The following is a 13,997-nucleotide window of genomic DNA, read 5'->3' as shown; positions in this document are numbered from 1 at the left end:
GATTTAGGAACATAGAGGAACGAGGTTAATGCGTTTATTCTACATGCCTGGTGAAAATATTTTAAGACTACCTTCTCTGTGTAACTATCTTGACTGTTACCAGCTCCTTCAGTCAGAGTCCGCATCAGCGTGAATGTAATTTCCATGCATTGTTTCAGTCTGGAAATTAAACAATTTTCATTAATGGAAACCTGGTTCTCAAGCAGAACAATTAGACCCACTTCAGGTTGAAAAAAGATAAAAGCATGCTAATTTGGATGGAGGACTCTTCTTTCAAGGCAGCCAATTGAGTCATCAGCCTGCCACCCACCTGACCGTCTGACAGGTAATTAGGAGATAGTCCTCTTTTTGTGTGGAGCGTGTGCGTAAACCTCCACATGCTGGTGTCACTGCCCATTGGGACTTCCAGAGGAAAGAGCTACTCAGTGGCAAAAGAGTGAGGAGAGCACGTTTGTCAGACGGTGCCCAATGAACCAGCTTGTTTTTTGATTTAGCTCATTATTTTTGTCTTTTAACAGCTACCTGAAGTTTCTGGCAGTAAAGTCGTCATGGCAGACCTGGGCTGCAAAAAACCCAGCGACTGCACCGTCTCCAGGCTACTCAGCGTAGTGGAGAGCGAACTCCGGGCTGGGAGAGACAAAGGTGACCCCACTGAGAAACAGCTCCAGGTTGTCTTAGAGGATGCGACGCTCTGGCAGCGATTCAGGGAGGTCACTAATGAGATGATCGTGACCAAGAACGGCAGGTGAGTGATCTGCTCAGCACTGTGGGCTAAGTGTAGATGACAGCCAGGGGGGTTAAGTGGTATAATAATAAACTGTGTGTGCAAACTCGAAAGAACTGCCATGAGCGTATAACAGTTTTATTGCTGCAGCCTCGCAGTCCCCCCAAACCAGCATATGAACAGAATGGGGTGTCCCTGCTCCTTTTTGGTCACTGCTAAACCATTCCTGCCACCCTTTATTTCTGCTTATGAAACATGCTGGAGAAATATATTGACTGACTTAAGGTTGCACAAAAAGGGAACTTTTGGAAGGGAATAGACGGTACCTCTCAAAACCTTTTGAATGACTTCTTGTACTAATAATCATCAGCCTTTATTAGCAAGTCCTTACCTGTAGACTTCAAATTACTGTACAGAAGCAGATTGGTGGTGTTATCCCCAGCTGCAGTTCCTGTCTCTCTGGCCTTGGGTATTAACAGCTTGTACAAGCAGTCTGTACTAGAATGGGGTACAATAAAACTGTGCCCTATGTGGCATGTATGTGCAGTCCAGACTGCATGGTCCCACAATGGTATTGCTCCGTAGTTGTTGCTGGTACCCTTAGAAACAAGTGCAGAATATTGGTTAACGCACACAGTTTTAGAAAGACAAAATATTGTGATGTAAATGGATCACATATCCTACTATTTGGGGAACACAGAAAGGCACAGGAAAAGAGTGCAAAACCTGGTGAGAAGGATACTAATTCTGAATCAGACGCTGGCTTGAAGGAGGCTCTCCAGAGAGGTTCTGCTCTGAACTGGACTAACAACAGAGTCCAGCCCATAACAGACAGGCAGCTACGAGAATAAGGTTCGCCGGTACAGTGGTACTAAGGTTTTTATTTAATCTATCCTTGCCACCCCTCTGTTGTCCCCTGTCCCCCCTCCCCAACATGCAGACATTTCTTTTGCAAGACGTCTCAGGAGATCCGCACAGGAGAGAGGAATTAAGAGACGGAGAGAAAGATTTACTCGTGTGACTTTTATTAATTTTGCAGACTTTGATTTAGCAGAATTTGTGGACGATATTGTTGTTGACTGTAGCTTGACAAGGGACATAGGTGAAAGCAGTTAAAAGGAAAAATCTAGTCTGTTGGCTCAGCAAGGTTATTCTGTTGAGAGAACAGCTACTTTCCCAAAATAACAACTCTTGGAGTAACACTGCCTACTGCTATCCTGATTCCTCCTAATAACCTATAGGCATAGAAATCTTCTGCTGACGTTTGCTTTATATGCAGAAGCTGCTTTTGCTTCATTTAAATTGCTTTTAAAACTGCTGTTAGGCTACAGCAAACTTCCGAGTGGACTTTCACTTAGTGTACAGTAGCTTAAACTGACTCTGCAGCAGTGTAAGTGACCAAAAATGAGGCAAGACAGGTTTGCCTCAAATTAATTAAATTGGTACAAAGAATCGCACCTTACCAACAGGGTTTTTTCAGTTTCTTTCCTCTCAGCTAATGTAAATCATGACTGCATGGTGATACTAGTCCTCTCTAAAATGTCTAGGTGAGTGCATAGATAAAATCTTTTTATGATGATGATAAGGAAATCTGTCATTATTTGAATATGCCTGGTTACTTTTTATTTCATTGTGTCAGCTGCCTTATTTTTCTTTATTCTAATTTATACACTCCTTATCAGCTTGATCCTATTTTTCCTAAAGCCAGTGACAGCTCCAGTAATGTCAGTGGAGGCAGGAACGGGTTCTTTATCATCAAACTACAGTAATCTCAAAATAAAAAATTATAGAAGTATGTTACACTGTCATCTGCATAAATCCTTTTAATTTATGTCATCTGCATAAATCCTTTAAAGTTACTGTAGCATCAGGGACTATGAAAAAGGATCTCTTGCATTTCTGAAAGTATCTTCCGTAACAAACGCGTCAGTGCACTGAAAAAAGGAAATACAGGCAGTGGCCTGCAGCAAAGCTCTCTGAACAACTCCATGTTATTGCAAAGGAGACAAACTTGAGACAGTTTCCTATGAATGCTGAGGTTTTTTCACATGCAAGATTCTTCAGTGATTGTCTCCAGAGGGATTCTCAATAGAAAAAATATCGATCCAATTCTGCAGCTGGTTAAATCGGTGGAACTAACTCATTCTTGCTGAAGGGTACATGAACGCTTTTGAAAACTGTGTTCTACGATTAACAAGAAAAGCCAGTCTGAACTTCGGTGTCTGAAAACTAAGGCAGTTTGTGTGGACACATTGTTAGGAAAATTCAAAAATTAAACCGAAACCTGATACAGGAGCATCCCAGAGAATTAAAGGCTGATTGATTAGTGATTCTCAAGTGTAAAATTCTAGCATGCACAATTCTATCTGCTGTGATTGAGTCATCTCTAATTGGTACCGAGGGTCCCGAAATGTTATAATTAGATCAACCAACTTCAGTGTTAATACATAGGTATGTCTCCATTGCTGTATCATACTTCATTATAATAATCACCTGCCACAGTAATATGCCTAGGTACACAGGGACGATGAATATATTCCGAACAGGAAAGGCACCAGTGAAATTAAATCACATGCTGTATCACAAAATACATCCCAATGGGTGCAGCTGATATGGTGGAAATCAGTCTCCTGTTTTACTCAGATTTATTGTATTCAATTGGCATTTCGGTGTCAAACGCGCTGTTTTCTGATCGAGTAGGTTTTCTCTCTGTGTTTATACCATATTAGCTATGCAGTATCCTGAGACTTTGCAATCCACATTATTGCCTGGAGGCAGGAAGGTGCCACTGTTCCCCTCTGCATATGAAGAGAATCTATAGCGGATCAACGCAGGCAAACGTAGTGGGGGAGAAGCCCTTTCCAGGCTTAAATACGAAAGCAACTTTACTGGTTACTACACATTCAAGTTTGATATCAAACATCTTCCCACTCAAGTTCTGTACTGTGGAGTAACTGTAGCAGATCTGCTCTAAATACATTGAAGAGGCTGAAGTGCTCAGCTATTGCAGTAACAGAGGTCACGTGCGTACCTACCTGATCATTGAAACAAACATTCTGACTGAGACAAATTTGGAGAAATCATCATTTGCCATGCTAAAAGAAAGACAAATGTGATTTTAAGGGTAAAACCACTTAATCAGCAGAGCAAGTGAGGTGGTAGGTTTTCCATTGTTAGAATCTGTACAGTCAAGACACGCTGGTTCAAGTGAGGTGGGGATCAACTGTGTGTGAAGCAGAGGTTAGCACAGGGAAGCGCTGTAATCTCTCTGATACCGGAGGTTAGAGTTGATGATGACTGTATTCTCTTCTGGCATTAGTCTACAGGTCTTGTGGGGATAAACTCAAGCCTTTCAAGTAGAAAGGCAGAGAAGTCTGCATTGTGGGCGGAGGAATTAACAATCTGTATGTAACACAAATAGTTCTGAGAAATCTAGTGAAATTAAATTTTCAGGTGGATGAATTTTCCCCTCCACTCATTTACCTGAATTACCATTCAGGTAAATATCTAAGCGTGTTACTTTGAAGACTGACTGTAGGGGGTCTGGGGGGTGCAGGGAGCAATGCATCCATACTTTTTATCACATCCCAGTTTGATAGCTGGTGCATCTGGATCAGAAAGACACGTTAAATGTAGCGTTCAAATCCTTGGCTAAGCTTCTATTTAGTTAGAAAGATCACGATTCAATATATCTTTCTCAGTGTTGCACTGGCCCTACATCACCAAGTATTTATATTGGATGAAAAATCTCAAATTTCTCAAATCCTGTCTTTTTCTGTGAGCAGAAGGTGCTGATTGTATACAGGAAGAACTACATAAAGGTGTCCAGAAAGGTAAGTGGTGAGCGGGATGTTATAGGAGCATAGGAGATTGTCAGCAGCTGGGGGCCACTGGAGAGTGTGGCTGTGGGGGCAGAGACTTTTGGTGTCCTTTGAGACAGCCTGGAGTTTCAGTTCCCTTCTTCGGTATTTTGGACGTCTTGCAGTGCTACCTAGCTAAGCCTGGAGAGCTACCTTACCTTAACCCCATGGCCATGGACCTCAGGCAATTGCTGTGGTTGCTTGGTGTAACCAGTCCCTCTGTATCCGTAGAGAAAAGGAGCTTGAAGATTCATTGGCCTGTGCATAAAAATGTGGCATGGCAAAATGGCAGTTGCCAGGAGAGGTCAGTATGGAGGTGTCTGGGGCAGGAGGCCTCTTACTCATATAAGAAGAATGCAGGAGGTGATAGATAACAGCTGTAATAATCCTCCACAGTAACGATGTGTATTCCTTGACAAGTTAAGAAACTTAATGAATAGGATACCTTTGTTGGGAGACTCCTCTGGTCTGCTGACCACAAATTTTTCCCAGTTCCTGAAACTGTCGGAGCCCTACTAACTCTATGCTGCAGACTTTCAGGCACTGAGATGCCAATTCAGACCTGTGTGGTATTAATCACAAGTACTGGGACAGACAGAAAACTTGTGAACGTCTAGCTATGAGCTGCTGCAAATCTCCTTTACAAAAGAAAAAAAAAATAAAATTCAAAGGGTATTGAGAAAAGGTGGCATTGGACCTCTAAGCACAGAAGGAGCCGCTCAAGGAAAAAGATGTTTTGAAGTATTTTCCCAAAACTAAACAAAGGCAGGATTTCAGTTTTAAGTACACAAGATGGTGGGAAGGCTGGATGATAGATGTTTAGAGCTTAGTAATGGACAACACTGCATCTAAGGTGGAACTAAAAGCGGAAGAACCTGTCTTGATCAAGCTGATGAGCTCAGGGAATATGGAAGAGTAGGACCAAATTACTGGAAGAACAGCCAAGTACAAGGTCTAACGGCAAGGATTTTAACCAGACTTCTCAAACTGGAGATTTATGTGATGATAGTGGGACAGTACGTGAATACTGGCACTTAAGAAAGGGAGAAAACACATTTCAGCTAACTACAGACCTTTAATATATCCCTGTAATAAGAATTCAGGATGTATTTTAAAGAAAAGGGTAATGAAATATGTGGAAGACAATGGAAAATGAGATAAAAAGGCATTTTATTAAATTTAAGTCATACCAGACTAACCTGACACAACCCTGATAAAGTAGAGAAGTATTTTTAGACAAGGAAAATGTAGCAGACCTATTAGGGCATTTAGAATAGCACTACCTGGAAACCGTTACCCAAGTGGGAGGTGTTGGGGACTAACACAAGAACCACGGGAAATGACAGAGGGAAGTGACTGACTTTGCTTACAAAGGTTATAGAATATGACCGTCCCTTCAAAGGAAGGGAGAAAAACCTTTTGTATAGAGTAGCGTGATCAGTAAATCTAACTGGAATCTGATGAGTACCTGGCTGGGATTATGTCCCGAGTGCTGGAGATTGCAGGATGATTTCAGAATATATATCCAGAGTCAGACAAGGTGGGACTTGGCCACTGGATAGAGTACGGGAGCGTGTGTGGGGGGAACCTAAGCACCAAAAAAGTGCACTTTATAATAGGATTCTGCAGTTAATGCAGTGAATCTGTGGTTCAGCTCCACCTTCTCAGCCATTTTCAATTCTGTTCAATCCTGTTCATGCTTTCTGGTCCCACACCTAAGGATGTATCTAGCATGTCCAGATCCCATGGACTCTGCTGACGCTATACACAGTTCAGTATGTTCATAACTCTTGGCATGATGAAGACCTTAGCGCCCTACTATAATGTTTTTTTTTTCCAAATGATTGAAATAAAATAAAAATAAAGGATTAACCTTTAAGAGCCTTCTTCAGCTAGATGGAGAGAGGGGCAATGTTTTTCACATTGACCTAATCTGTGAGCATCTGGCCACAAACATACTGAGGAGAGTCTTTCAAGACCGGTTTCCAGTGGTTTCTCCCTCTTTTGTTTCCTGGCCAGGCGGATGTTCCCTGTTTTGAAGATCAGCGTGTCAGGCTTGGACCCCAACGCCATGTATTCCTTCCTGTTGGACTTCGCCCCGACTGATGGCCACCGCTGGAAGTACGTCAATGGAGAATGGGTGCCGGCTGGGAAACCAGAGCCACCAAACCACAGCTGTGTCTACATCCACCCAGACTCTCCCAACTTTGGGGCCCATTGGATGAAAGCTGCCATTTCCTTCAGCAAAGTCAAACTTACCAACAAGCTCAATGGGAGTGGGCAGGTATGGCCTGATGTTTCCCCATACACCTCTTGGCTTCAATTGCAAGCACCTACTAATCAAGAAATATCAAGAGTGCATTTATGTAATTATAGAGGCCCTTACAGGCCTCTTCACCCACAGATGCCAATTATTCTCTGGAGGCCAAATGTAAACAGGAATAAACAGGCCTTAATTGGCGCTTTCAGATTTTAATGGACTTCTTGATGTTAAGAGAGACAGAGTGCTGTGGTTTACTTAATCATCAGGGGGCTTTTCAGAGTTGGTCTTGTGTGCTGGGGATTTTTACACAGGACTTCAGAGAAGGGGGAAAAAATGGTCACGGGTATTAGGTTTTTGTTGTGTTCCCCCATGTTGTTTGGTGTAAGTGGAATGTTGGCAGGAGTCAGATAGCAGAATAAAAGGCTGCTCCTAAATGAAATAATTACTATGTCTGCTTCTGCATCATGATAATTATCAATATTCTATTGAATCAGCTTTGGCCTTTGGAAAGAAACCACATGTACCAGAAATAAGTGACTTTCTCTTTGAACCCCTTAAAAATGCAAACAGGAAAATTAGTTTTGTTTCATATTTTATTTTTGATGATGCATCTAAAGGCAAAATGTTGCACAAGACCTTTTGTTTGCTTGTTTGTTTTGCACAAAAGTCCTACATTGGATGATACTTGTCAGCCCAGAATCAATTTCTTTCATGTAAATATTATATGTTCTCTATCTGTTATTTCCATTAGGTTTGTGAGTTACCTCCATAAGCCTAGTACCCTAATTAGGTAGGAAATTATCTCAATTTTTGCAGACTGGAGAACAGAAAGATGACCTGACTTTTCCTAAGTCACACATGGAACCAGCACACAAGATTTATTGTGGAGCACAGAACAGCATCTGAATTTGCAAATTCTTGTCCTGCATCCAGGACCTCAGAAAAGTACGCATGGGGGTAAAAAAGCTACAGGAAACCAACTTGGAGGGTCAAAGAGACCCTGGGGAAAAAAACGGGCAACACAATGTGTATATATGGTGAAGTGGAGAAGAACAAAGTAGAAAGCAGGGGAGGAAAAGCCATATGAGAAACAGAGCCCAAACAAAAGTCACTAAATAGAAGTCACTAAATAACAAGCGACTGAAGCTCCCCTTGTTTTTTTTTGAAATCTTGACAACAGTGTTAAGGCAAACCATGTCCCCACTCTGTGCTTCAGCTTCCCCTTCTGTGGTGTTATTAGAAAGTAATAGCTGACTAGTAGTGCTTTATGCTAATGGACGTGTTCTTCCATACGTATATATGCACACAGCACTTTCCAAAGTACAGATTTTTTAAAAAAATATCTTTTTCTTGCAGTAGAGAGAATTAAGCAATATAATAGACTTCCTGAGGAAGGTGTATTGTGGAATCAACGCTATTCTTAGGTTTTAATGCCAGGTTAGAGACATCTGCCAAGGCTTGTTTAGACACACTTCATCTTGCACAGAAAGATGACTAGCTGACTTGCCCTGATACTGACTGGCTCCCTTCTGGCCCTGATTTCTGTGATGGTGATTTTGAGTCTTTCAGATAGTAGAAGCAGGACAGGGATTGCCCCTTAACTGCTCCAACAGCCTCTAGTACAGTGGAAACCCAATGGTTTGAAGGCCATAGCTGCTAACACAAACATTCACTAATGCTGCTGTATCGAAAGCTTTAAATCCAAGTCCAGTGAAGTCTCACTCTGTTCATCCCTGTGGTTCATCAGAAGGGAGGAAGGCACCTGCCCTTCTGCTCCCAGTAATCACTGACTGGGGAGGTTTAGCAGTGACATCTGGTCTATTATAGAGCCAGAGCAAAAGAGCAGCTGTGCGATACCAGAGTGGCATTGGGGTCTGTCTGTCTTGTTTTGTTTTCTGCAGATAATGTTGAACTCCCTGCATAAATATGAGCCCCAGGTACACATAGTTCGCGTAGGAGGCCCCCACCGGATGGTGATGAACTGTTCCTTCCCTGAGACACAGTTCATAGCTGTGACTGCCTATCAAAACGAAGAGGTAAGCGGATGCCACACTGTGCTCTTGGTCATCACTGATGAGATATATTAAAAGCTTATTGACTCCAAGATCAGCATGGACAGACAGGTCCTTTTCTTGTTTCCCCACTGGTCCCATGCAGTGTAATGCTCCATCCAGTCTAATACTTTGCCTTCTCTCTGCAGTAGAACATTGTCTAATCCAGTGTCTGGCTGCAGTACTAAGCCAGGTTTAGCTTAATAGCTTGCCACAGCTATTCCAGACTGGTCCATCTGTCCTGGCACCCCAATCCCTTACTGGAAAAAAACCTACATTCAAGTCCAATATCTTTGTCCAGCAATGACTGCTAGTTATAATGATAACCCTATCTTTTCCCCCCTCCTTATAATACATACAATTCCAGAACAGCACAACATTCCGTGGGAAAATTTCTTCCCAACCCCAAAATTGTAATTGAGGGATGCTTTGGATTGTGACAATTGCTAATTCACGTGCCATATCCCTTAGCTAGCGTTGCTTCAGATTTGATTCATACTTGGTAGGAATTCCATGTTTAAACTCTCTTGAAAGGGCTCACCATCCCACAGGATTTCCCAGACTAGACCACACCATTAGGCTTCCCCAATTGGACTGGTGGCACTGATCAGTACACAGCACCCTGCAACAAGCAAAGCTCGCTCACAGCCAGCCCTGCAAAACATCATGTGTGGGGATATATTTTGTTGGGGTAACCAAGGCAGTTCCACTTAGATTACTCTGGAAGATGTTTTGTCAAGTCTCTCTTCCAAATTGCCTTCACTAACATGCCTTGTTTTCTGTAAACTCAAGATAACAGCTCTCAAAATCAAGTATAATCCCTTTGCCAAAGCCTTCCTGGATGCGAAAGAAAGGTGAGTTCATCTTTTTTTTGCTCCAGTAGCATTTTGCTGCTGATATGGTTAAAACTGTGGCACCACAATATGAAAGATAAATTATATAACTTAATCTTATTTCTGCTGTCTTAAATCCAGAGTCACTCCACTGAATTTAGTGGGGAGACTCTCCATATAATTATAACCACAATAGGGTCTGAAGTGGGTGAGTATCCTCTTGGGGATCCTAGGACTTAGCACTGTCTACACAAGAAGCATGAAATGAGATGGTGTGAACTTCCCCAGTAATGTTACACACCGTGTACGTTCACTACATTGTACTTACACTCCGATGAATCCCATAATTTGGTAGCTCAGGGAGAATAACAGTTAAGTGCAGATGTAAAAAGCATAACTAAAGGGAAATTGCACTGTAACTGCAATATAACTACGCTGCTATTATTAAACCTGTGTGATAATGTATGATGTGTTTATTTAAAGTAACCTGTAGGTGCTCACTATGTAAGATACTAGAGATGCTTCCATCAGAAACGAATTGTGGTTTATCCTTCAAAGTTTTACTTGCATCATCCGTGCTAATGCAGTGGGGCATCCAAGTGATACATTCCAGTCCATAATTGCTAATAAATTTTGTTTGGACCTGCTATGTCTTCTGACATGCGAAGCGTCCCACATGCCTGCAGGAGAATCTGTATTTCTTTCCATCCCTCTTGCCGCTTGAGAAGCTGCTGTGCCTCAGCATCAGGGTTCCCAGCTGCGGAGGGGGAATGCTGCCTTTGGCTTGCCCGGCTGAGCAGGAGGCAGAGCCCTGTCTTGGTCTGGGTGGGAGGCCAGGCTGAGGCTGTTGGTGCAAGCAGAAACAGTGCCCACAGGTAGATTTAGAATTCCAGGTTCAGCCCCCAAATTTGGCACAAACTTAGGAACATTTTTATGCATGCCATGAACCATAAGTTCCTGCTTCCTTTATGGCAGACCGCAGAAAAGTCTACTGCTGTCTAAAAAGTGATTAAAGAAGATGGATTTCCATCCTTTCTAACTTACTTTTCCATTTTTTTTAGTGAATGGCTCTGTTTTTAACTTTCTTTTGTAATTTCTCAATGAGAAGTTTTACCACTAAATATTTTGCTTTTCAGAAACCATCCCAAGGATGCTCCAGAAACAGTCTCTGAAGGTCAACATATGACGTATTCTCACCGTAAGGTTTTTATTCATGTCAGCTGGAAGTTTTGTGTAGGAAACCTCACAGTAGGAAATACTGTGACAGTTTCTGCAGAGGGGTCATTTTCCTTATGATCCAGTTTTTCAATATTAAAAGGAATCTAGAATCAAGATGATGTATGGCATTTTTAGGGCTTCCTCCCCCCTTTTTTTTGTATTTGTAACTGTGAGTATTTTTGTCACCTAAAAAATTACCTTTCATTGGTGAACAGGTAAAAAAAAATGGGGGGAGCAGAGGTTGTGGGTTTTTTTAATGATGGTCCATTTTTCTTTCATTCATTCTTTGATGTTTGTAACATTTTCTGTTAGTAGTTTTCAGGCCTTGTTTTTAGGGTTGGTCATTTTGGGGTTTTTTGGTGGGTGGTTTTTTGGGGTTGGTTTTTTTTGATTGTCAGTTGTTCCATAAACCAGTATCTTGGAAACTGCTTGGTATTTCTGAGGCACAGCTGATTCTGCAAGAAGGCTGGTTGCTTTATTGTATTGCAGTGGTTTAGTGCAACCATAGTTTTCTTCTCTCTTTCCGCTTGAAGTGGGTGGCTGGTTGATTTCCAACTCAGATACAATGTGTGCATCAGGAAGCTCTAATTATCAGTACACTGGACCTTTGCCTCTGCCAGCTCCACACACTCCCCACGGCTGCGAGCGATATTCAGCACTGCGAGGGCATCGGGCTGCTCCGTACCCACCTTCCTACATGCAGAGAAATCATTCACCTACAGGTACAACTGTAATGCTTCCAGCGAACAGACACTTTCAGCATGACTGACCCTTGCTTTAGGTTAGCATAAGCATTAAAACAAGCAAGAGCTGAGGCTAGGAAAGAGCATGCTGAGTCTCTGTAACAATCTGCACTGAACCCTGTATGCACAGAGTATGTTTAAGGCAGCTGTACAAGAGGTACAAAGAGCTGAGTGCACTGTAACTGTTAATTATAAATGAGAGTGAATGATCTTGCTTAAAGTACAGCTCCCAATTATACAAAGATAGCATTGCAAGCCTTCTTTCAATGCCATGCCATGAAGCAGTTGCGCTTTCAAGTCGAAGCAGCCCTTAGGAACGTGGTAGGAGCTGACTTTAGATGAGGGCATTTTGGTATTGCCAGAATGTCTTTTGAGTCCCTTTCACTCTCTAGATCTGGCTGCAGAGTTCCAGAAATTGATTCTACTTTGATCAGAGGAAGTTGGCCAGAAACAAGAGTAAGGATAAAATAATCTGCTTGCTAATTATAATTTAGAAAGGCATCCTGTTTAATGGAAATATTTAAGCTCAAGTTATAAGGAAATCTGTATGAAAACATTGCCAGTCATATGGCAATTATCATTAATGAAAAAACTATTAGTCAGACTTGCAAAAATGCATATCCTATGTCTATCATGCTGTACCTTCTCATATATCACACCTAGAATTACAATGGCACCTTGCTACTCTCTTAATAAACACGTGAATTTTGTCCTTTTACCTGTGGTTAGGAACCTCATGATCAGATTGCTTCCTCAGGCCTACTCATGTTCTGTTGCCTTAAGACAATGTCTCTGCAATAGTCACTGAGGATTTGTTTGTTTCTTTCCCCTCCTCCCTCCCCCCCCAAGTTAATTTGTTGGAGAGCTCAAGCAATAATCAGGTATTCTCAGGACATGACAGCTGGACTTTGCCATCCTCTCCACATGCTAATTTGCTCTCAGTGCCACACACGAAGGGAGCTGCCAGCCCTGGACCCAGGTAAGGTTACGGGAAAACTGCTGGTATTAGGAGCAATGAGGCTTGTAGGACTGCCCCAGTGATTCACACTTTGTTCCAAGCTTTAATCGGCATCCAGGATTTGAAACATGTCCTAAGTGCCCAGCTCAAGATTCCTGGACAGATCTTTCCGACAAGCTAATTATCTCCTGCTCTGAAATCAATGGGAGCTTTGTTTTTCCCCAGCACTGCTGAAAACCAGGATCTTGGAACAGCCACGGAAAACTCTGGTATCTACAATCTGGGAGCGTTTTAAAGCCAAGTTATTTTTCTCTATATATTCCTCACTGTTCTCCTGCATGAAATGAGGATCCTACTCCCATGCAGGGATGTAACAATCTAATTCATGTTCTATTATAAAAATATTGTTAATAGGGTAGTAAACAGTTATAGGAATGGCTGGAATTTAGACCTAGAGAGTCAATTAATTATCAAGTATTTCCCCTTCTTTTCCCAAAATAAATGCACACGTTTCTTCTCTAATTTAGGTGCCAGGAAAATCAGCTGCAATTCTTTAAAATTCGTAAGCATTCACAAAAAAGATCTTTAAATCTTGAAACCTCACATGTATTTGTACCTTTCTCTTCATGCCTTTCTCCAAGGTCACCGGGTCTGATGGTCGCTGGTGGTTTTTCACTTAAGATCTGCAAGGCTGATCTAGTTTAGTAGCTCGATTCGGATAGCTGCCTTTTAGCAGATAACGCACTTGACTTTACTGTGGTAAGTCTTGTGCAGGGGAAAAATGCTTTGAAGTAAGTCATTCAATTTGTACTGCTTTTTTTCCAGCCACTACCCTTGCCTGTGGACAGTGAGCAACAGTGCTGTAAATGTTGCCAACCCAGGAAGCGAGGTGAACAGCAGCCCTTCAAGCATGTTTCTAAGGGGTAATGTCCCCTTACCCACTGCATCATCAGTCCAAATCCCTCTGCAGGGAACGGTGTCTGGCAGCATGGAAACGCAAGGGGAAGCCGCTCTAGCCAGACTAGCCGACTCTGCGTGGACATCCTCACACTCCTTTTAATGGACAGGCAGCTCACCAGGGAAGCTCAGCCAAACAAGACTGACACAAATGGCAAACGATCCCCTAGAATTGCAGCTCAGAGCAGGGATGTGTATGCAGAAAGCAAAATTCATCAAACATCGCTTTCCATAATGTACCTCTTGTGTGCCAGAGAAGCCAAATGTGTAATGCAAAGGCAGGAAATGTTATGGGAACCGGCTTATTACTCTAACCTTTATGCGTCATTCAGGATGATGTCCAGAAAGAATCTTTATAGTTAGTTTTGCTTCTATATCACATAAAAAATG

General features: G+C 42.2%; 1 protein-coding gene across 2 annotated transcripts; it reads left to right on the top strand.

Moving 5' to 3' along the window:
- Positions 1-533: 533 nt before the first annotated feature.
- Positions 534-13,710, top strand: TBX19 (T-box transcription factor 19). Of its 2 annotated transcripts, none has more exons than XM_075491814.1 (8): positions 534-745; positions 6,604-6,868; positions 8,749-8,883; positions 9,691-9,752; positions 10,868-10,929; positions 11,483-11,671; positions 12,542-12,671; positions 13,476-13,710. In XM_075491814.1, the coding sequence occupies exons 1-8, from the start codon at positions 549-551 to the stop codon at positions 13,708-13,710; spliced, it is 1,275 nt and encodes a 424-aa protein (XP_075347929.1). In that variant the 5' UTR covers positions 534-548. The 2 variants fall into 2 exon arrangements, with proteins under 2 accessions (XP_075347929.1, XP_075347930.1); XM_075491815.1 differs by having other exon boundaries at positions 549-745; positions 11,570-11,671.
- Positions 13,711-13,997: the final 287 nt, after the last annotated feature.

This window comes from Mycteria americana, chromosome 1 (genome assembly GCF_035582795.1).
Source record: "Mycteria americana isolate JAX WOST 10 ecotype Jacksonville Zoo and Gardens chromosome 1, USCA_MyAme_1.0, whole genome shotgun sequence".
In the NCBI taxonomy this organism is placed as follows: Eukaryota; Metazoa; Chordata; class Aves; order Ciconiiformes; family Ciconiidae; genus Mycteria; species Mycteria americana.
The sequence above is the reverse complement of the archived record's forward strand: the minus strand, read 5'-3'. Positions and strand labels throughout refer to the sequence as shown.